General features: G+C 41.4%; 1 protein-coding gene across 5 annotated transcripts in view; it reads right to left on the minus strand.

The window, feature by feature from the left end:
- The window catches only part of ELF1 (E74 like ETS transcription factor 1), a 960,524-nt gene that overhangs the window by 241,394 nt on the left and 695,982 nt on the right, over positions 1-23,148 (minus strand). For all 5 annotated transcript variants that reach the window (XM_044071689.1, XM_044071693.1, XM_044071690.1 and 2 more), the window contains one exon: positions 19,339-19,446. In XM_044071689.1, the coding sequence (XP_043927624.1) occupies positions 19,339-19,446 (108 nt within the window). The remainder of the gene's footprint in view (positions 1-19,338; positions 19,447-23,148) is intronic.

Raw genomic sequence — 23,148 nt, forward strand, 5'->3', positions numbered from 1 at the left:
TTTCTTTACAGTGTTCGACCTTCGAAGTGTCAGGAACATTCTTAGGACTGGGTTCAGATGGCACAATATGTAGTGGAAAGTACAGTTGTGTACACTTACCATAATTGTAGATGTTAGAGTATATTCACTGTTGCAGTCCTAACCAATGGGTTATCCGGCTCCCGGTAGCCCTCGATCGACCAGAATACCAACGGTAAGTAATAATGACATCGGCTGTCATCGGTTGTAAAGGATGCAGCCGACATCACTTCCTCAGTCTTTCTTGCCATAACAGTCAGAAGCCCCCAGAAAACAAGGCTTAAACTAAATATAGCCTGTACCTTAGGAAAAGAGAAAAGGGGGAAGGAGGGAGGGAAAGCAGGACTGCAACAGTGAATACACTCCAACATCTACATTTATGGTAAGTGTACACAACTGTACTATGTTCATCATGTTTCACTGTTGCAGTTCTAACCAATGGGTTGATTACCAAAGCCCAGAGAAAAGGGAGGAGGAACCAACAGACTCAAGGACTGGAGATAAATGCCCTGCAGAACAGCAGTGGTAAACTCTGTCCTGGCTCTTGAAAACAAATGCAAATTATAATGCTTTGTGAAAGTGTAAACAGAAGACCATGTGGCAGTCTCCAAAAATGTCTTTAGTAGGGACACCTCTTAAAAAGGCTGCAGAAGTGGAAGCTGCTCTAGTTGAGTAGGTCCTAACTCCTTGAGGAGGAACCTTGCCATGAAAGGAATAACAAAGTAATACAATGAGCAATCCATTTAGAAATGGTTTGCTTAGAAATGGCCTTTTCCTGGGCTCCAGGGGCAAAGCTGACCAATAACTGTGCTGATTTCTGAAGGTCCTTAGTCCTATCCAAGTAAAACATGAGCTGTCTATGCACATCAAGAGAATGTAGGATTTTTTCACCTTTATTTCGAGGATTAGGAAAGAAGGTAGGAAGGTGTATGAACTGATTAAGAGTCAGGCTAGAAACCACCTTAGGCATAAAGGAGGGGTTGGTTCTCAGAGAGACCCTATCTGCATAGGAAATAAGAAAAGGCTCCACAGTCATAGCATGCAGCTCTGAAACCTTCCTTGCTGAAGTTATAGCCAAGAGGAAGGCAGTCTTCCAGAAGAGAAACTTTAAATCTGCAGTGGCAGCTGGCTCAAAAAGAGGAAGAATGAGTTTCTCTAGAACAAAATTAAGATCCCAGGCTGGAGTAGGCACCCTTCTGGGAGGTTTTAAGTTGCAAGCACCTCTGAGAAACATTTTCATCGGATGAGAGAAAATGGGTTGTTCAAAAGAACAATGAGCAGAAATGGCTGAAGCATGGATCTTGATAGAGGAAAAAGAAAGACCACCCTGAAGCAAAGCAGCCAGGTATTCCAGGATCAGAGGAAGGGTAGTCTGAGAAGAAGATTCCCCTCTAGCCTGCATCCAAAGAGAATCTTTCCCATTTGCCAGCATAAGACTTCCTAGTGCTAGGCCTTCTGGCCTCCCTCAGCATGTCAACCACCTGCTGGGAAAGGGAAGAAGAAAAGGATGGAGTCATACAACGAGCCATGCTGCCAAATGGAGAGACTGAAGATGAGGATGTAGAGCATTTCCCTCTTCCTGAACCAAAATATCTGGCTTCAGAGGAAGATGCCAAGGAGGAAAATTGGGAGCAACTGCGAAGCAGTGGATACCAATACTGCCTGGGCTAGTCTGGAGCTATGAGAATAGTCCTTGGTCACTCATCTAATACTCTGGGAGGAAGAGGAAAAAAGGCATAAACTGACAGCAGCGTCCAAGGGAAGGACAAAGCATCCACTTTTCAGGCTCTGCTTTAAAAAAAAAAAATGGAGGTAGAAGATGGTTATCTGGAGAGGAGAAAATATCCACTTGAGGAGTGCCCCAACATTGAATGATGTTGTAAAAAACTGCTCTGTTCCGCTGCCACTCGTGAGGATCCAGGGTCTGTCTACTCAACTGGTCTGCAAAAACACAGCCTTCCTGGAAGGAACTGAGCTAGGAGATGCAGGCCCAGGGATGCTACTATGGACCAAATACTCATGCTCTGTCTGCACAGGAGGTAAGAATGAGTCCCTCCCTTCTTGTTGATGTACCACATGACTGCGGTGTTGTCTGTCCTGACAAGTAGGGTCCCTGAAGAAAGAAGATGCTTGAAAGCTAGTAAGGCCTGCTGAACTACTATCAACTCCTTCAAATTTATGTGCAGGTGCATCTGCTGGGCATTCCAACTTCCCTGTATGCATCTGCCATCCAGGTGAGCTCCGCAGGTGTAGTCCGATGCATCTGTGGTAAGAACTTGAGTGGCCAGGGGTGGGCAAAATGGCATGCCTTTGTTCTGTAGCCAGGCTGCTACCCACCATAGAAACTCTGTCTGCAGACATGGAAGCAGAGGAATTATCACATCCAGGTCCTGTGTGTTCTTGAAGTACAAATGCAGTCAAAATGCAAGAGGCCATGAATCCCAGAGCTTGCAGGTATTTCCTTGCAGGGAGCTAGGACAGGCTTGCCAAGTCCTTGAAGTAAACCGAAAGAGTTGTCTGCTTCTGCTGGGTGAGATATATCATCTGGGCGGCTGTGTTCAGACTCGCTCCCAGGAATGTTCTCTCTTTGGATGGCGCCATTTTTGATTTTTCCATGTTGAGAGTGAACACAGGGAAGAGAGGAGTCTCTTTACAAATTCTAGATCCTTTAACAACTGTTCCTGAGAATTTGCTTGAATTAAGACAGTCATCCAAGTATGGATAAATCTGAATTTTCTTCTGCCTGCAAAAAGCAATGACTGGAGCCTGGCACTTTGTGAAAACTCTGGGAGCAGTAGATAAGCCTAAGGGCAGCACAGAGAATTGATAATGTTGCTTGCCCACCCTGAAACGAAGGCATTGCCTACAACTTTCCGCAATATGATGTGCAGATAAGCTTCTTTGAGATCCAACGTTACCAGCCAGGAATCCTTTTCTAACACTGGCAGCAACTGATGCAGACTTGAGCATTTTGAACTTTGGAATTATCAAGAAAGAGCTCAGGATGGATAGATCTAGGATAGGACACCAGGTGTCTTCTTTTTTTGGAACTAGGAAAAGTCTGGAATAGAAACCCTGGCCTACCTGCTGAGCAGGAACCAATTCTATTGCTCCCAGATGTAACAGACAATTTGCTTTTCTACTTCGTCCCTTCGGTTTGAAGGAGTGTCTGGGAATCCTTTGGGTACTGGAAAGTTGTGGAAAGAAAACTTGTGTCCTAGGGATACAGTTCTGAATACCCATTTGTCGTTTGTGATGCTGGCCCAGACAAAAAAAAAAAAAAAAAAAAGAGCTAACCTTCCCCTTAAAGGACTCTCCAGGCAGGTAAGAATAGGCAGAAGTTGGACAGTCACTGAGAATATTTAGATTGGGATGCAGGCTTAGAACTTCCCGCCTTGGAAGAGGAAGCCTGCCAACACTTAGACCTTTGAGGGGTAGCCACCTGTCCGTTAGAAGATTTGTAACATCTAGTCCTAGAATGGCTCTGTCTGCCCATATTGGGGAACATCCAACTCTTAGAAGGGTAATTCCTGCTAAAGCGAGGAGGCTGAACTTGCAGAAAGTCTGTCTGCATAGACTTGGCCTTGTCTTGCATATTCTTGAGCACTTCCTCTGCTTTGCTGCCAAAAAGACTGTCCTTATGCAAAGGTACATCTAAAAGCTTAGCCTTCGCATGCTCTGTTAGGGGCTGGTCCCAGAGCCAAGCGTGCCTTCTAATAACAGAGCCAGTAGCCGTAGCCCTACAGGAGGCTTCTAGAATGTCAAAACCACAATGTAATGAATGTTTATTGACAAGACTGGCATAATTCAGCAAATCCTGCATATCCTTACTCTCCACCAACTGAGGCACACTTTCTATCCTAGACTTAATAGCTTCCAAAGTGTGCTGCTGGTACTTCAGCATATGAAAAAGACAATTAGTAGACCTAATAGCAAGAGTGGCAGAGCTATAAACCTTTTTACCCCACCTATCTAGGTTCCTAGATTCCCTGTCAGAAGGAACAGGATATTTAACAGTGGCCTTAACTCCTTTAGGGCCTTGAGAAATAACCTCTGGATCAGCCAACGGATTCCTGAAAAGAAATAAATGAGAATCAGGGACTATATAGTACCGGTCAGGTTTCCTGGGAGCAGGAGGAACTGAATTTGGAGTCGAGGAAATTTCCAGAAAAAACATCAACCACCACTTCCAACACAGGTGGAATAGGCAAAGGCTTATGCTGAGGCAAAAACTCCCTAATCCTTTTCTTAGAAAAGAGGTAATCCTGACTTTCCCATTTAAAATGTTCCCTGAGAGTATTTAAAGTATCACCAAAAGAGAAATCTTCTGGAGGAGAAGCAGAAGGGATGGAGTCCTCTGCGTCTGAATCCTCAAAAAGGAGAGAAAGCTTGAGAAACTTCCTCTTCATCAAACCTGCAAGTCTAAAGGACTCGCCATACTGACAAATTTAGACCAAACTCCAAAATTCTTAGCTAAATGCTTAGCCCGATGACGAACAGTACGCGGATTAAAGGAAGCACAGAGATCACAATTAGGAACATCGTGGTCAAGGCCTAAACAAATAATACAATAGGAATGAAAATCTCTATGGGGAATCTGCTTTCCACAGGTAAGACAATTATTAACCTTTTTTGTCATTTGTTAAGGCAAGAAGAGAGGATCACCAATGGGGTACTTAGCTGTAGTTGACTTCAACTGTGTAGTCGGAAACAAAAAAGGTAAACTACCAACCGGCACTCGTGCAAGAAATGCTTCTGCTTTGGGCTCCGCGGCAAGCAAGACTGAGGAAGTGATATCGGCTGCCTCCTTTTGTATTGGACGCCCTGACTTCCTTTACAACTGATGACAACCAACATCATTATTACTTACCTTTGTTAATCTGGCCGATTGAGGGCTACCGGGAGCCGGATAACCCATTGGTTAGGACTGAAACAGTGAAACACGATGAACATCAGGAACAGTGTCCGAGTGATTCTGAGACTTGTGTCTATGCGTTGCGATAACAATTCTGTTACAGGAAGGAGGTGCCTGTACTCCACACCCTTGGAATCTACAAAGTAGATCTCTGCTCTGCTCTGTACAAACAGCTGTTACCTGACCAACCTGGTTGAAACCTCGCCATTTGTATCCTCTCTCTCCTTCTTTCAATGGACAAAGAAATCTGCTTGACTGGTCATAACTGGACTTCTGGATAGAAGGCTTCTTGAACAATTGGGCTCTGATGCTTCTGTTGTTTTTAGCTTTAGGCCTCAATAAACTGGAACTAACAGGCAATGTTGTCCTGGTTTGCCTAGATAGAATTCTCGGAGCAGTTGAGCCAAGTATATCATCACAGGGTATGTTTCAGAAATAAAGTAGATTCAAAAGGAAATACATCAGTAGTGTCAAACTTTGATCTTTCAGGTAATTGCTTTGCACTCTGCACTGCTTGTTCAGCTAGTCCATTTGATTGTACATGTTAATAGTAGTACAGATGTTAATAGTTGTCCAGAATATCCACAAAGTCCTATTCTCTTGAAAAATTCTAAACTAACTAACTAGTAAATTGAGTACCATTGTCAAAAATAATGGTGTGGACTACCATGGACTGAGAAATGATATTTCATCTTGGTAAGAACAGTAGGGGATGTTAGATTAGGTAGCAAGTCAGTCTCAAAACCAGTTCAAATAAGAGTCTACCAATACTCAATAATGCTAACTGTTCCACTCGAATAGGTCAGTGGCAACTGCTGAACAAGGTAGTTCTGGAACTTGACTTAGCTGAAGTGGTTCTCTTTAAAAATGTGGTTTAGTACTATTGCATACTGAAGAAGAAAAGTACTTTAATCAATGTCTTTCACTATGAAGGCCAAAATACTAGTTCTCTTGCCCTTATTTTGGTAGAGTCGGAACCTGGGTGACCATGATGTAAAATATGGATATACTCATGTTGTAAGGAAGCAGGAACAACAATTTTAGGACCTTTGAAAATAAATGCCATCTTCCATCAACATCTCATCTCTAAGGAAAATAAGTTTGCACTTCAGGTGGTACACTAGACTGATCCAAATTTTGCAAAAGCTCAACCACTACATTAATGTTGGATGGCCGTCAAAGCAGTCTTTGTACGATCTCTCAGCAAGTCTCGTGGTAGAAAAATTACACACTGCCATTACATTAAAGTCAAAATTCTCTGTCAAGCTGTTCTGTAGTATTTCTGGGCGATCTGGATAAGGTATCAGCCAGATAAAGAAATTTGCCTTTTGTATAGACCATTTTGAAGTTGTACTTTTGCAATTTGAGCATCATTCTTTGTAATCTTGCTGGAGTGGAATGCATAGGTTTATTTAGAATAGTAATAGAGGTTGGCGATCAGTTTCCCTTTGAATAGCTCAACCATAGATATAATCATGAAACTTTGAACACGCAAATACTAGTGTCAAAAGTTCTCTCAATTTGAGCATACTGCATCTCAATTTGGGTAAGTGCTCTAGATGCATAGGCTACTGGCCTGCCTTCCTGAAGAATAACTGCACCAAGACCAAATTTTGAAGCATCACAGGAAAGAGTGACTGGTTTATTGACATCATAGTATCTTAATGTAGGTGGGGGTGGCAATTTTCTGCTTAAGGTCTTCAAATGCTTTCTGTTGTTGTTCCAACCAAGACAATGCAACATTTTTACACTTTAGCTCTCTTAAAGGTAATGTCAACTCATTAAAGTCTGGTATAAACTTGCCTAGACAGCGGACCATGCCAAGAAAACGTTGTAGAGCTTGATTATCTGGTGCTGACATCTCAAGAATAGCTACTTGCTTAGACGGGTCTGGTCTTAAGCCAGTGCTAGTAAATAAATTACCTACATACGCAACTTCTGGTAGTCTAAATTTGCATTTTAGAGAGGATTGATCTTTAAGTTCACTTGACATGCTCTGTCTAGAACTCTAAGGTTTCTGTCATGCTCAGCTTCACCTCTAAGGTTTCTGTCATGCTCTGCTTCACCATTACATCCAACCAATAAATCTGCTATTATGGCACAAGGATGACCTGAAAATTTGCTCCATTGCATGCTGGGAAGACTTCACTTGCAGAACTTATTCCAAATGGCATCTTCAGGAATCTACATCTGCCAAAACGAAGTATCAAAAGTGGTCAGTAATGAGGACTTGCGATCAAGCATCAATTGCCAAAATTAACTCTTTGCATCCAAGACAGAAAAAACAGTGGCATTCGCTATTATGGCTGCGACCTCTTCAACTGATCCTTTCTTGTGGGCTGCTACCATGTATGACACCCATTCAGTTGGTTCTGTAACTGACAAATTACACCTTGCTGCACCACTTTATCCAACTGAGCTTTAACTTAATCCTACATAGCTATTGACACTTTTCTTGCTGGTCTGACTACTGGACTGACCTCTGGGTCTAACTTCATAGAATACACTTTGCCCAACTTGTCATCAAAACATTAGCATACTCTGAGAAAATGAGCAGAAAATTGGAACTACGATATGCGCTTATATAATGAACTTCTTTGGTAAAAAAAAGCAGATTCTTTCTCAAAGTGTCTGCGAGACCCAATAATGACTGCACAGGTCTTCAACCTACATAGAACAAGTTGTAACAGTTCTTAGCCAAATAACATGAAAGGACTACTGAGTCTTCGGTCTGAATTACTTTGCCTCCATAAAGTAACAAGTTTCGCACTACTAGCCACATTGAGTTGCTCACTAGTTCTCACCTTAGAAAATGTGTCTGCTGTACACTTTGAACCAGTGTCTACTTTGAGCTCGGTGGACTTACCATTGATCTGGACATACAAATATTTTATTTACAGTTTACAGCCTGCTACAGACCACCCCCCCGAACCCAGGAACCCCACTCGGCCTTCCTGAGAACACTGGAAAATATGAAGGTCTCTCCAAACACCATTATATTGGGCGACTTCAACTACCCAAACATAGACTGGGAGCATTACTCTAGCCCAAAGGTTCCTAGAATTTATAAACTCAAATGCTGTGGAACAACTTGTTACCACTCCCACAAAGGGGAAAACATACTGGACCTGATCATCACCAACATGGGGACTCTATGCTCCAGACCAGAAGTGTATCCCTCATTGGTAAGATCAGACCATAAACTAATCTCACTGGATATTCACATCCCGACTCCACCCCCTGCCTTGAAAACCACAGTGAAAAACTTCTCTAATGCAAATTTCACACTCCTCAAAACCGAGGAGGAATCCTTCAAAGCCCCCGGGCCTGTGGAAAATACGGCCCAGACCGCAGAATCCTTTATAAACGCATTCTATGAACACCTTCAAGAATGCATGGATCATGCAATTCCAAATAAAACCAAGTCCCAATCCTCCAAAGGCAGACGTCCTGTCTGGTGGACCCCAGCCATATACAAACTATTCAATAGAAGGAGGAAGCTACTACATGATAGAGCAAAATCCCAAAAAGGGAAGGCATCTCTGATCAGTATTAGCAAAAAACTATGAGCACTCATAAAATCGTTTAAGGCCAGCTTTGAGAGAAAAATTGCACAGGACACTAAGGATAATCACAAGGCTTTCTTTAGTTATGTTAGGAATCTGGGTGGAAATTCCCAGATATGCTCAGAATTAGTCCAAAATGACAAAAAATACATCGAACCCACAGACATTGCCAACATCCTAGCTGACAGGTTCAGCGCAAACTCCCCCCCCCCACTAAAAGGGCAAATATCTATCCCACCAGAGTGCTGCCCCCCTGACATCTCAGATGCTCAGGTAAGAGCTGCCCTCTCCAAAGCAATAAACACAGCATCAATGGGACCAGACGGTGTCCCAGGCTGCGTCCTACATGAACTCCAAGAAGAGCTAAACCCAAACATAAAACTACTGTTCAATCTCAGCCTTACTACAGGATATGTACCCAAAGAGTGGCGTACAGCAACAGTGGTCCCTCTACACAAAGGTGGTGCCTCAACGGATCCTGGAAACTATCGCCCCATAAGCCTGACTAGCTTGGTCTGCAAAGCTATGGAAAGGATCATCGTGGACCTCATAAATAAAGATATTGGGGACCTACAGACACTGGATCCTACCCAGTTTGGCTTTGTTTAGGGCAGATCCTGCCTCTTAAACCTGGTTGATTTCTTTGAAACAGTCACTAAGGCCATTGACGAGCGGAAGGTGGTCCACACAGCCTACCTGGACCTCACAAAAGCCTTCGATACAATACCCCACTCGGGTATTATAGATAAGCTCACCAGCTTAAATATAAACCCCTATGTCACTAGATGGGTTGCAAACTGGCTCAAGGACAGAACCCACATGGTTAGAATTGCTGGAGCCATGTCAGACTCCAAACCAGTTACAAGTGGCATCCCACAAGGCTCAGGCCTGGGACCTCTCTTGTTCGGTATATATTTCTCAGTGGTACAGGCCAACATGGAAGGACTGTGGCTGACCAAGTTTGCAGATGACTGCAAACTGGGCGCCATAATCGACACTCCAGCCGACACAAGCATCCTCCAAAAGGGCCTCATAGAAACAGACAACTGGTGCCAGAGCCATGGCCTCAAGCTAAACGCCAAAAAGTGTATAGTCATCCCCTTTGGCAAAAACAAAGTACCCACAAATTACCACATAGGTGGTAATCCATTAAGTACAGAAGAAGTAATTAGGGACCTGGGCACCCAAGTTGATAGCAATCTCTCATTTGACAACCACGTGGCCAAAGTGGTTAGAAAAACATTTTATACAGCCCACCTAATCATGAAGGGATTCACATCTAGATCAGGGGAGGTCATCGTGCCTCTTTACTCATCCCTCATCAGGCCCATAATTGAGTACAATGCCCCTTTTGGGATGTACCTTACCAGACACCTGCAGCAACTGGAAAGACCCCAAAAGTACCTCACCAAGAGGATCAAAGGGCTCAAACAGATGCCATATGCTGCCGTTTAAAGAAACTCCAGCTCTACTCAGTGGCATACCGCAAGCTCAGAGGCGATTTGTGCCTGACGTATAAAGCCATGTCCAACCCGGAATTAATGGACATGCTGTACCTCAGAAAATCCAAATCCCATCGAGCTACACGCTCGAGAGACTTGAACCTCAGCACTGAAATAAATAGGACATGCTGGAGGGACAGATTTATAACCCAGAGGCTCCCTTCACTCTGGAATAAAATCCCAGTCCAGGTTAGGCAGAGTCCCTCATTGACTCTCTTCAAGAAGAATCTTGATAAGTGGATGGGAGATCGTAGGTTTACCCCGGGTATCAATTCTGTGTCACTGTTAGACAGAGGCACAGTATACTAACCTCGAAAAAGGGCATAGCAAAATTATTTTAAAATGGGTGGCGAAAGCCAAACACACTCTGGCTAGGCTTATAAATGCCCTACGGCAGATAGCCTAGTATGAACCTATGAACAAATCATTTTGTTCCATGCCAATAAATTCACTGCGTTGACCCTTTCACCAAATTACTGACACACCATCTACATAGAAGTTAGACTGCTGCAACTCCACTTGATCAGTTTGCTTTTTTGAGGGACCTCTCTTAGCAACTGTGTGAGGTTTACTTGATTTGCAAAACTTTTGAAAATGGCTCCATTTTTTTTTTTTACACTTGTGGCATTGCTAACCAAATGCTAATCATTTCTCTCTTTTAGATTCATGATTTGCACAATTGCGACAGTTAACAATAAAGCTAGTTTTGGGTTTTGCTGTCTCACACTTGTACTACACTGAGCATGCTTCTTTCTTAGAACTTGCTGGAAAACTACGTGGTTTTCCTAATGGACCAGCAGGGGCTGTGGCTGCCATGTGCTTTGGCCTGCTTCTGTTTGCTACGTGTCGAATGCTATCTACAATTTGCTCTGGAGTCTGCTGAAATCATGCTCTTGTTACTTGCAAGCATACTTGTGTGTCTTTCTGTAGCTTCATGAATTTGACAAAGCTCAATGGCTTTACTCAACATTAAATAACTGTCACAAAGCAAACTCACAGCAGCACTATTAATACTACACACAAGCCTGACCTTTATCAACTCATCTTTTAAGTCATCAAACCAACATGTTTTAGCCTTGTTTCTCAGGTCTGTAATATAAGCTGCAAAAGTTTCCCCTGGTTTCTGATCTCATGTACAACAAATGCCTCTCTAACATATTTGTCTGTGGGTTGCACATTTCTCTGACTTTGTGCTTCAAACACTAGAGGTCTTCCCTTGATTCAGCCTGTACAACAATATGACTATTTTCACCTTCTTCCTCATATACTGCAGGTGCATACAAAAATGAAAGCTCTCTTTCAATGGCCTCTGACCCAGCTCGGTTTAACAATATGAATGCCCTGGTGTGTGCATCATTGTTAGAATAAGCTGCATAAAAATATCATACTCTTGACTCAAATATTCTCCAGTTCTCTGCAATATTCTGATCAAATACAAGTGGTGAGGGCTTTTGAAATCAGTCTGCCACATTAACAACCAGTGAAGGATTTTTTGCAAATATAAATGAAAACACACACACACAAACACACTTTATGCCAATACCTGTAACTTTGCCCAATTGTACAACAAGCCTCTGAACACACACACACACACACACACACACACACACACACACACACACACACACACACACACAAACCCACTTTATGCCAATACCTGTAACTTTGCCTAATTGTACAACAAGCCTCTGAATAACTGAATTTTGCGAAATAAGTTTCTCGGGCACTTCAACACTCAAAATTGTCGCACAGCAAAAGCCATTTAGCATCATTTTAAGAAACCTCTCAAATAACTGAACTGTACGAATGAATTGGGCAGAAACAGCTCAGAGTAAGAAACATTTTGAAGTAACTGCACTTTGCGAACAGACAGTACACGGCACACTAAAACTTAACCAAAATAGTGGTACTTTGCTAGATAATTCTTTACAGTGCAAGAAACACCTTGGTAATGGTGGCACTTTGCGAATAAACACACCCAGCACAAGAAACTTTTTGAAATGGCTACACTTTGACTGCACTTTACGAAATAGTTTCACTTTGCACATAAACTCTTCAGAATACATGCACAGTAATAAGCACACACTGTAAGCACTTTTACATACTGAGATACTTCGAATAACTCTAGTTATGCCCCTGATACAATACAAAGTCGTAACTATGCCCAAACACAGCACTTTACTAAAAAACATGCAGTCCCCTTGCTTTATTTATGCTTAATGTGCCCTTTTTTACCCTTGTTATATTCACTTTGCTCATTAGAGATCTCTTTTTATGCCCATTGTATTTTTTTGTGCTCGTTTTACTCTAAACATGCCCATTTCGCTTTACACACTCATTTTGTCTAATATCTTAAACATTTTGCTTAATTAATAAGCCTTTTCTGCCTCTTGCTTGTTAATAATGTGGTTTGTGCCCTTGTAATGCTCCATTTTATCTTTTTTTTTTTTTTTTTTTTTTTTTATAAAGACAACTGTTCCTGTAAGTTTTCATTACCCTTGGTTCTCTTCTGGCTCTTTTTCGTGCTGGTTTCTCCTAGTTTACTTTCAAGGTTATCTCTGCACCTCATGGTTCTGAATATCAATCTCTGAAATCCCCATTGACACCATGTAACTTGTCTTGTGTCAATATAATAAACAAGTCTGTGTGGGTTCTTCTCAAGCAGATTTATTATGTACAAACACATTACGATTATAGATATTAACTTCAACTTGGGTAACTTATATACAAACTACATTCATTGTCACATGCTTACTCTCTGGCTGCACTTTCAAAATGGCACTAGGTACAACACGTGCCCGTTATTTAAATGTACACATTCATCACTTGCTATGCTTCTTAAAGACACATGCACACTGTGCTCTACAATGATGCTGGCCACTCACTTCCATCCTCCTCCCGCCAATTGCTCCAGTGCCCATGACACTAGTCGATCCTGGATCATATGGGGTGCAGACAAGGCTTTATCCCTTTGCATCACAGGGCCAGGAACAGGTGAGGGATTCTTGAAGACTACCAAAAATCACATTACCACATGTCTGAAATGCATACTGCTTGGCAAGGTATAAAAGCTGGCCTGTACTCCTTGCAGCTGAAGCCACAGTACCGGTGTTCCCAAGCCAAAACAGTGGCACATAATGATATCCAGTGAAGGCTTTTACAAAAACAATAAATAAATTCTCTGCTTACGAATATACCCATAAACCCATCTATAACTTACAAATTTCTAGTTTCAGGCTTGGCCCACTTAAAGATGTTAGGACAAACTAAAGCCGGAGGGCTTACTCAGCTAACAAATGTGTAAAATAAAAATAAATTTCTGAACTGTATCTTTTTACTAAACATTTTAACATGCATATTATTTCTGCTGTCACAAACTGAATTATAAGCTGAAAAATCAGCTAGTGTACCAACTCTGACTTTTTTGATCATTTTATTCTCTTTTCATAATTGCTGTTCATACAGGACTAAAGATAGGACATGGCTTACCAGATTCCAGTTTAAATATCTTGAATACAGTTATAGAAGGGAGTATCTGAGGCATATGTATATTAGTGTGCAAGGGAGATTTTTGCTAGCTTAGGCTATGGCTACAAAGTGAAGCAAATGCAGGGAGTTCTCTTTTATAGGTGGGTTGAAAAGTCCATGTCTGAATGTAGTTATGTTGGAGGTAGGGGGGAGTGAACCCCACAAAGTAGGAGACAGAACTGAGAAAGCATATTCTGTGGAGGACAGACTAAAGTACTTGGGCACTGCTGGGTTGTAAGAGAAGATAATAGGAGGTGTCTAGTGATTAGTCTATGGGCGAGAGTGGGGCGGGTGCTTCACTCTAGACAGCTTTGTAGATAAGAGTAGCAGAAGATCAGCTCTCTTTCTATGGGGAGCATTCTGCTTACTGAAGAGTGATACAAAGATGCTCATTTCTTGGGGACAGTAGACTAAACTGACATTTGTTGGCTATGGTTTGCAGGTCTGAGAGATTTTTTTTTTAACAGGTTCATAGGGATTTACTGGGCTAACGAACACAAGGGTCTTTTTATGCCTAGGCATGCATCTCTAATCTCTGACAAGGTTCTAATACCCTTAATAAGTGCAAGCAGGGATTTTGGAGATGAAACATTTACAAGCAGGGGCCTGGGAGATTAAACATTTACAGGTTGCCTGTGCCCACTAGAGACACAGGTGCCAAACCATGGATGGGGAGCCTGTTCCAGAAATCGGGTAGTCGCTGAGATACATACTTCTCCCTCCAACAGGTCCTATTTATATCACAGAAAAGGCTTAAATCTTTAGAATAGTTAATTCTGGTGCTGTTTTGTGGATATACAGGAAGTCCATCAGAGTGAGGTCTGACAATGCTCTGTATGTCAGGCATAGATCTCCCTTCAACAGCCTGTATGAGACAAAATACAGGGATAGGGCCTGGGAGGTGGTCTGCATAGGACATTTTACTAATGCCCTGTATTCTTTTAGTGAGGAACCTCTGTGGGCATTCCAATTGTTGGATATACCTGGTTTGATATATACCACAGGGGACATTGAACTCAATGACTATTCCATTGTATTCAGCATTCATCAGACCTAGGACTTATTTGGACCTAGGTGCCACACCTTTGTTTATAAGTTGTGCAACATTGAATGATTTCTTCACTACTGTAGACATTGTGATGATCAAAGGTTAGGTTACTGTCCATGTGCGCCCTTAAGTTCCTGACTACTGGGTCAACTAAGGGGTGTATTGCCAATATGATAATTATCAGGGGTGGAGGACTTCCCAAAGGATACTCTTATGCATCAATTTGGCATTTAGTTTTAGTCCATGGCTCTGACACCAATTTGTCTGTCTGTGTTAGCCCTTCCTGGAGAACACTTGAGTCTGTCTGGCATTCAAAGATAGCTCCTAATTTGCAATCATCTGCAAATTTAGTCAGCCGGAGACCACTGACATTGGCCTTGATGTCAGAAGTAAATGCCAAAAAGGAGCAGCCCAAGGACCGATCCCTGAGGGACTCCACTTGTGACTGGCCTCTTTGTAGAGGTGGACTCCCCAGTTCTAACTTCCTGGGTGAGGTCTGTTTGCCAGTTGGCTATCCACTGGGTAACATACAGATTTGTACCTAACCTCTCGAGTTTGACAACAATGCCCGAGTGGAGTATTGTATCAAATGCCTTGGCCAAGTCAAGGTACGCAGTGTGAACCATTTTGCCCTCATCCATTGCTTTGGTGACCTTCTCAAAGAAGTCTATCGGGTTGAGTAGGCATGACCTGCCCTTGACGAAACCAAAACGGGTTGGGTCCAGTGTCTGGAGGTTTACTATATCATTACTGATTATTTCCATGACAGTCTCATATGCAAAGCAGTGGAAACAGTTAACACGTCTGTAGTTTCCAGGGTCTGGAGATGGCACACCTTTGTGCAGCGGGATGAGCGTTGCTTTTCTTCATTCATGAGGCATGAAGCCTGTTTGGAGAAAGCAGTTAAATAGTAATTCCAGACAGCCTGATAGGTCATGTTTCATGCTATTTAGAATGCATCCTGGGATATTGTGTGGACACACTGATGCACTGTCCTTGCCTGAGAAACCATTAAAAGGACCTGTTCCCCAGTGATAGCAGGAGTTGTAGTATTTGATTGCATTTCCAGACAGAAGGTTGAGAGGGGGAGAGGGATAAAGTTGGAGCTGAATTTATCAGCCAGTAGGTTTGCTAGGTCTTCTGGCTCAGTACAGGTGGCTCCATTAGCAATGTGCTCTGCACACAATTGTGTATTGCCTTTGAGGTTGCAGATGTAGCTAAATAATGTATTGTGGTTGCCCTTGGCCTGGGAAGCCATATTTACCTCAAATTTGGCTTTGGTAGACTTGTCAACTGAGTTGTCAACTGAGTTGTTTAGTTTGATGAGAATGCTTTTATCCCAGTGGGTGCTGCACCTCCTAATTTTTGCCAGGATTTTCTTCCTTCCTTTATACATACTATTGATTTTGTGATTCCACCAGGATGGGATGTTTTTCAAGTTAGTTCCGTACTTCTTTCTGGTGAGTACAGCTGCCTCCATGCAGCTATTAGCATGCTTGTATAGGGTTTCTGTGAACAGTTCTACATAAGCAGTAGTACTCCGGGTTTATGGGGGCTTAATAGCAGGAAGTTAACCTTAGAGTAGTTCCTGAATATTCTATGGTTAGCTGGGGGTCCAGTATTTTTTTTTTTTACTTCAAAAGGAGACCATTTTGTGGTCTGACCTTATAAGGAAAGACACTACACTAGGGGGTGTACAACACTCTCCTATATTAGTGAGGGCCACATTCAGTATAGCTGCAGCCCTAGTTGGTGTAATGACAATCTGGTAAAGGGAGTTTGTGTTTACAAAATCCAGGAAATCTCTGTGCCTGTACGTTTGGTGTCATATAGGATTCTCAGTTAATAGTAGGGTAATTAAAAAACACCCATGAATATGGTACTGGGTTGGATGGTGAGGATTTCCTGGGTCAAAGAGGGGGACCTACAGCTCGCAAGGAAGCGGTATTGGATTTTGCCTATGGCATGAGGAAGACTAAGTTAATAAAGATTGGGCATATTCTGGTTGTGGTATTCTTTCCTTGGGGTGGATGGTACACAAGTGGTGTGGGGAACAGTGGCAATTTATTGAGTTTCTGGGGGAGGGGGTGCCAAAGAACACAGGTTTAATCTTTTATGAGGGTTCATGGTTAGCTTCTGAAATTCCAAACATGACCATAGACTTTTGAGGATGGGTTGTAGGTTAAGCAGTATGGTTTTGGGTATATTTGACAAGTAGAGAAAGGTCAGCTGACAGGGAGGTTCCATTTATTTTACTGGTAAACATGGCTGTCAGGATGTGCAAGGTGGTACGGGTGCTGCTGTAATTAAAGAGGCCATGCCCTTGGGTACAGAGTGTATTATATTTGTAGGCATAAGCTGGTGTTATACACTGTAGTTTCTAACAGCTTACTAATGTGTGGAGAGAGAGAGAGAGAGAGAGAGACAGAGAGAAGTCTAGTCTGCTGGGCCGTCACATTTTGGAACTTCAGAGGTTGGGTTAGAATGGCTTTCTTTTCATATATTTGGAAAGATATTTTATATATATATATACAGGTTATATAGGGCCATACTAGGCTAACTGCCCTTGTGGGCCATTTTAAGCCTAGCCAGTTACCCCATGTGAGAATCAAATCCTGTACCTTCTGTCTGTAAGGTGAACACCTTAACCATTATGCTACCCTCCCACCACTTGATGTTGGGATGATAATAATAGGTTTAAGACATACTAAATAAGTTAGGATTTGTGTTCACAACACAGTTTTTGAGGAACTAGGGGAGGATGCTGTCAAAGTTTAAAGGTCCTGTATTGGGCAGCGAGTTTGAGTTTCTTCCTTTGTGTGCGCGAATGTCTTAAGGTAGCATGGGTGGAGGTATGGTTTGAAAAGAGGTGGTTTAGGGGAGATAATTTAAGAATGAGATTGTAAAGATCCAACAAATTTAGAGGCAGGGTTTGAGCCAGAGACAGTTGTGTTTTTGTGGGCTTTGATTTACCTTATTAATTGGTTTACCCCTTCCAAGAATTCTTTGGAGTTTGACAAAGAATAGAATTCCTTGTAATGAATAACTTGTGTCAAAAAAAAAAAAAACTGTTTGCTGCTATCTTTTAAAAGCAGGACTGCCCCCAATGGCCAGTAGATGACACAGCAACTTCTCACCTTACAGTTGCTCGAACACCATAACATTTTAGCAGAAGATGAAGTTACACAGATTCATGCTTCTGGCTGTTAGTTGAAAGACACACCATTTTCTGCACCAGTGATCCTTATAAAAAGTGCAACTTGTACATCTGTTCTGTGAAAACTACAGAAAGACTTGATTGTTAAAAATGGAGGCGGCACCTTCTTAACAGTTTGTGAAGCTGTAAATCCTATTCTAGTGAGCATACTGTGAAAAATTCCAGCTGCACATTGTGAAGACAGCCACAAAAAAAAAAAATCAGATTTACTTTCTAAACACTAATAATCACAACAAAAATCAAGTAGTAAACACTTGTGCAAGCAATCTATTCACCCTGTTACACCACACCCTAACTTCAGACTATCATCAATGATCATGGAGAACTCTACACTTACCAGATCTCTGGACACCCCTCAGATGAGCCTCCATCCTGACTTTGTTGCCACCTTTCAAAAGATAAATTTACATCACAAGAATATAGCTGCTGACATCTGTAACCACCCTTCCCAGATTTTTTTTTTTTTTTTGCGCTTCTTGCCTCTGCTGCCTGCTGACTATTAGACCCTCTCCTGGCCTATCAGCCCACTGGATTCCACTCACCAAACAAGAGTTGACTGGAAGGAGTCATCATCCAGAACAGTCATCAGGGATTGTTAAAGACTGTTTTCACTCCAGTCTCAACGCTGCATGCACACAACGATGTGCTGAAGGACATGCAATGGGTTGAGGGTGGAGAATGTCCTCCTGCTTCCAGTCTCTACCAGGGAAATATCACTGCCTATGTTGTCTCCGAGTGCATGCAAACTTCCATTCCTCCTTCAGAGAAGACAAGCTTGCTACTTTACTCCTCCCTCTATTTGCTTAGCTCTTGTAAGGCTGGGGCCACCAAATGAACCTTGGCATCAAGAGTCACAGCCAGGACTCCATGCATCTGTGCCATAGGGCCAGGCACAGTTTAAAGATGGCATGTATCGTAGCCCCTTAGTCTCTGCCACCAGTTAGACATTAAGTGGTGCTTTACATTCCTTGACCTTGCTCTATCAAAGAGAAATGATAGCCATTCATCCCCCTCTGGCATCAACAGGCTCCTACTTCCATACCAGTAAGCCAAACAGGAGGTATATTTTTGAAAATGTAATCCATTCCATGTTTCTGTTTCACACAAAAGTGATAACATCATCAAGGCAATGCTGTAAAAATGATAAAAACTTATTTTGGCACATTGTTGACATTCCAGCATTATGTAAACACTTTGAAAGATGCCATATAAGCATGACTATCCTAAAGCGTTGCTACCAAACAGCAGTTTGAAGTTTTCCTTTATTATATTATTTACCAGAAATTGCAAACCTCTCACAAATACAAATGAAATATCATTAATGGTTATGTCTGATTTTTCTCACAGAGGTGGGGTTTAATTTTCTGACATTAACAAAGGTTAGGGCTAGGATTTGATCCTAGTCTTCACATATACACACACAGACACACAGAGACACACAGAGACACACAGACACACACAGACACACACACACACACACACACACACACACACACACACACACACACACTGTCATTACTCTTACAACTAGTATATAAACTTACATATCCTTCTATCATCCAAAATAGGGCCAGGAGAGTCCATATTGAGTAATGCCTCTGCTGCTTCGATAGTTTCCATGGTTTCTTCTCCATTGTGACATGACACCTCAACTAGAAAAACGGGGAAAAAAAACAGTTTAACTCCATTTTGTTCCAGCTTCACATGCATATCAGATCAAATGAAACTCCTTTATTTAAAGTATCTTTGAACAGATAGTTTTGTTCCTCGAACCACATAAGAGGAAAGACAGCCAATTATATTCTGTATTTAGAAATCAAGAAAAAACAACTGGTTTAAAAACACAGTCCTTACAAAAAGGGGCTCCAAGAAAGCATGAACATTTATCAGACTGGTCATACATTATGCAAGTTTAAGCCTAAAAAAAATAATTGCACTTTGTAATATAAAGACAATTTAACATGAAAACTAGACCTTTAAAGGATACAGGTTGACCAACACTTCTATGAAACACATAGAACACACACAGCCTGCATATACAGTGTCTTTATTTATTTTTTAATATAAGGTTCCAGTAATGCTTCTAACCCCAATGAACACAAGCAACATGTTTGAACAAAAGCTTACTTTTTAACTGCAGGTTACTCTAGATCCTCAACAGGCATGCATTTCCCAATTTCAGCACCCAACTTATGGGGAAATTTGGAAAAGCAGCATATCTATGAAGTGAAGTGTCTCAAAAAACCAAACGTGAAAAATCTGCAAGCATATGTAAGCAAAGATGCTTGGCAGACAGTCTCCATTCCCCTTTACGGTTAGAGATATGACCACATTATGAAGTTATGAAAGATTTTAGTTGCCAGCTGATGTACACTAGGGAAACCATCTCCCCATCACTACTTAGGAAATGAACTATGCAGCTCCAATGAGTTTGGTACAGCTACGTTAAACATTTGGCTAGGGAAGCACTTTTATATAGGATTCTACATTCTAAACACATATAAGTTTCAAATCAATAATGTTACCCTCTGTTCCTCTTTACAGAGGCCAGTCCAGACTTGGGCAGCTATTCCTTGCAAGAACATATGAAAAAACAGCAAAGATCCTGACATTTTTAGGACAAAAAATATTTCCTAAATGTCCTTTAATAGTTGCATACAACAGTTCTATGCATGAAACAGCAAATTAAATTTTCAAGAATAACCTTTTATTTCGACAAAGAAATTACAGAGGCCAGTCCAGACTTGGGCAGCTATTCCTTGCAAGAACATATGAAAAAATAGCAAAGATCCTGACATTTTTAGGACAAAACATTTTTCCTAAATTTCCTTTAATAGTTGCATACAACAATTCTATGCATGAAACAACAAATTAAATTTTCAAGAATAACCTTTTATTTCGACAAAAAAAGTGAAGGCCAGTCCTTTCCATCAGTTGTGGGCATGGTTTTTCCTGTGAAATCTCACATTTCCATTTTAAAATATCCCACTTTGGTCATTAATTTTGTAGGGTTACTACCTTTTCAATTACATGCAAAGTGCCAAAATAGGGTAAAAATGCAACAAGGACAAGCCCAATCAGAGAGAAACAGACCACTAAAATAAAATGACAGTTATAAAACTTTTAAACTGCTCATTAAACAAAAAGACATGGCACTTTAGTAAAGTTTTGATTTTTTTTTGTTTCTGTTAGGTAGCAATGGAGAACGAAGATCTCTGTTGCTGTAATTTCGTTATGCTATATGTTTAACATAGTGAGATAACTTTTAAAAAAAAGCAACGGAGAAAGAAAGATCACCGTTAAAAAAAAAAAAAAAAGATCTTGCGATGTTAAACTCATTTAACATAGCAAGACAGCTTTAAAAAAGCAATGGAGAGCTTCCTTTATCCTTTGCTTCCTCAACACAGCTCTGATATACTGCGTAGGCATACGCATGCGTAGTACATCAGAAAAAGCCCCAGGATAGCAGAAAACCAAAGGCATTACTCAAGTATTTTTTTTCTTAAACAATGTCATTGTATAATAGCAATAACCCATGTCTGGGTGTGGGTAATGCTAGGATTTGCCCACGGTTATCTTTGTTTGGCCACTCGGGCTTCGCCCTTGTGACCAGACCAAACCACACCAACCATGGGTAAATCTAGCATTACCCACACTCAGACGTGGGTTATTGCTTAACTGTTTCATAGCAAACAAATATGTCACATCACAAAATCTTGACCAATAATCAACCCACTATACAAATGCACAATGTAATAACAGGAAAGATGACTCTAGAACTAAGCAGAATCCTTCACTTCCAAGTTCTATTAACATGTAAATAGCTGTACAGCTTAGAAATATAATGCCAAATTCAAAAATGATACCATATTGTGGAACCCTAAAATTAACAGGCTGTACAATACAAGAAAAATAAAAAGATAACTGCATGTAAAAACAAACTCAAACAATTATCACAGGGCTGATCAAATCAACCATTGCCAAATAGGAGCTACAAATGGCCACCCAGGTAAAGAAAGGGCACAAAGCCTTCATTAACAGTTAGAAACCTCAGAAACGGTGCTTAGCACTGTTCAGAACTGATGGCAAATAACCCCTTACTCAGAGTATATAGCAAATCTACTAGCCAATAAATTTAGCGCAAGCTTCAGTCGCTTCTCCCCACCCGTTCTCCTTGCTCACTTGAAACTGTCCCCTGTCAAAATCCCCCAACAGCAAGTAATTAAGACACTAGCAAGGCTAAGAACAATGTTTCTGTGGGGCTGGACAACATACTGGGCTGTCTGCTAGTAAGCCTGAAACATGACCCATCAAACCCCTTACAAAAGCTATTCAATCATGGTCTCAAATCAGGCTTTGTGCCAGATGAATGGAGGGGTGCCACAGTTCTCCCCCTTCCACAAAAGGTGGAGCCTCAACAGACTCAAGCAATTACAAATTCATAAGCCTGACCACCCTCATCATTAAAAAAAAAAAAAATAGCACCTCAATAATTTGTGGAGAGAATAAACTCAGTCTTGTCTTATTTATACTGTATTAGAGTTACCACGACTAAAGAAAGGATAATTATGTAATTAACTAGTGATTAGGGAACTTACAGACTCTTAACCCAAGCCAGCTTGGATTCATCAAGGGCGGATCCTGTTCACTTAATGTGGTTTGAAAAAGTAGCCAACATAATGGACAAAGGCAAACCACTAGGAGACTTTATATTCAGAACTCACAAAGCTGTTCAACACCATTTCTACACTGGTGTCATAACTAAACTCTCACAGCTAAATGTAAATGTCAATCCAGTATACAATAGTGAACTGGTTCACAGAGCCCAGGAAATAAGGGTGGGTGGCTCTATCTCCTCCAAAAGACCAGCCTCCAGGAGAGTGCCTCAGGGTTCAATCCTTCAGCTACTCCTCTTTGACATCTATTTCTCAGAAGTCAGAGGTAATGCAATGCAAAGGACTTATGGAGATCTGTTTTGAATCTTCACTGAATTCCCTTGAAATCCCGAAGGTGCTCCAAGAGGACTTGTCTCAATCAAAATTGCTGATGCCAGAACAAAGGAGTAAAACTGAACACCAAGAAATGCATAATTGTAGCCTTCAGCAAACAGGATGTTCTTTAGTTAGGGATCTGGCAACCTACATTGACAATGGACAATCCTCTGGGTCACCACGTATACACTACACTAAGAAAGCCTTTTTTAATCATATAGCTTTCACACTGCTAACTTCATTGGCAACTGTATCCCTTTACAACGGTAACAGAACATTCAAACCATCTGTAACAAAATACCCGAACTTCATGTTTGGGTTGCTACCTGCAACCCCAATATTATAACATTAAAAGATACCTGG

This window comes from Protopterus annectens, chromosome 5.part0, assembly GCF_019279795.1.
Source record: "Protopterus annectens isolate FY-2018-M chromosome 5.part0, PAN1.0, whole genome shotgun sequence".
Taxonomy (NCBI): Eukaryota; Metazoa; Chordata; order Ceratodontiformes; family Protopteridae; genus Protopterus; species Protopterus annectens.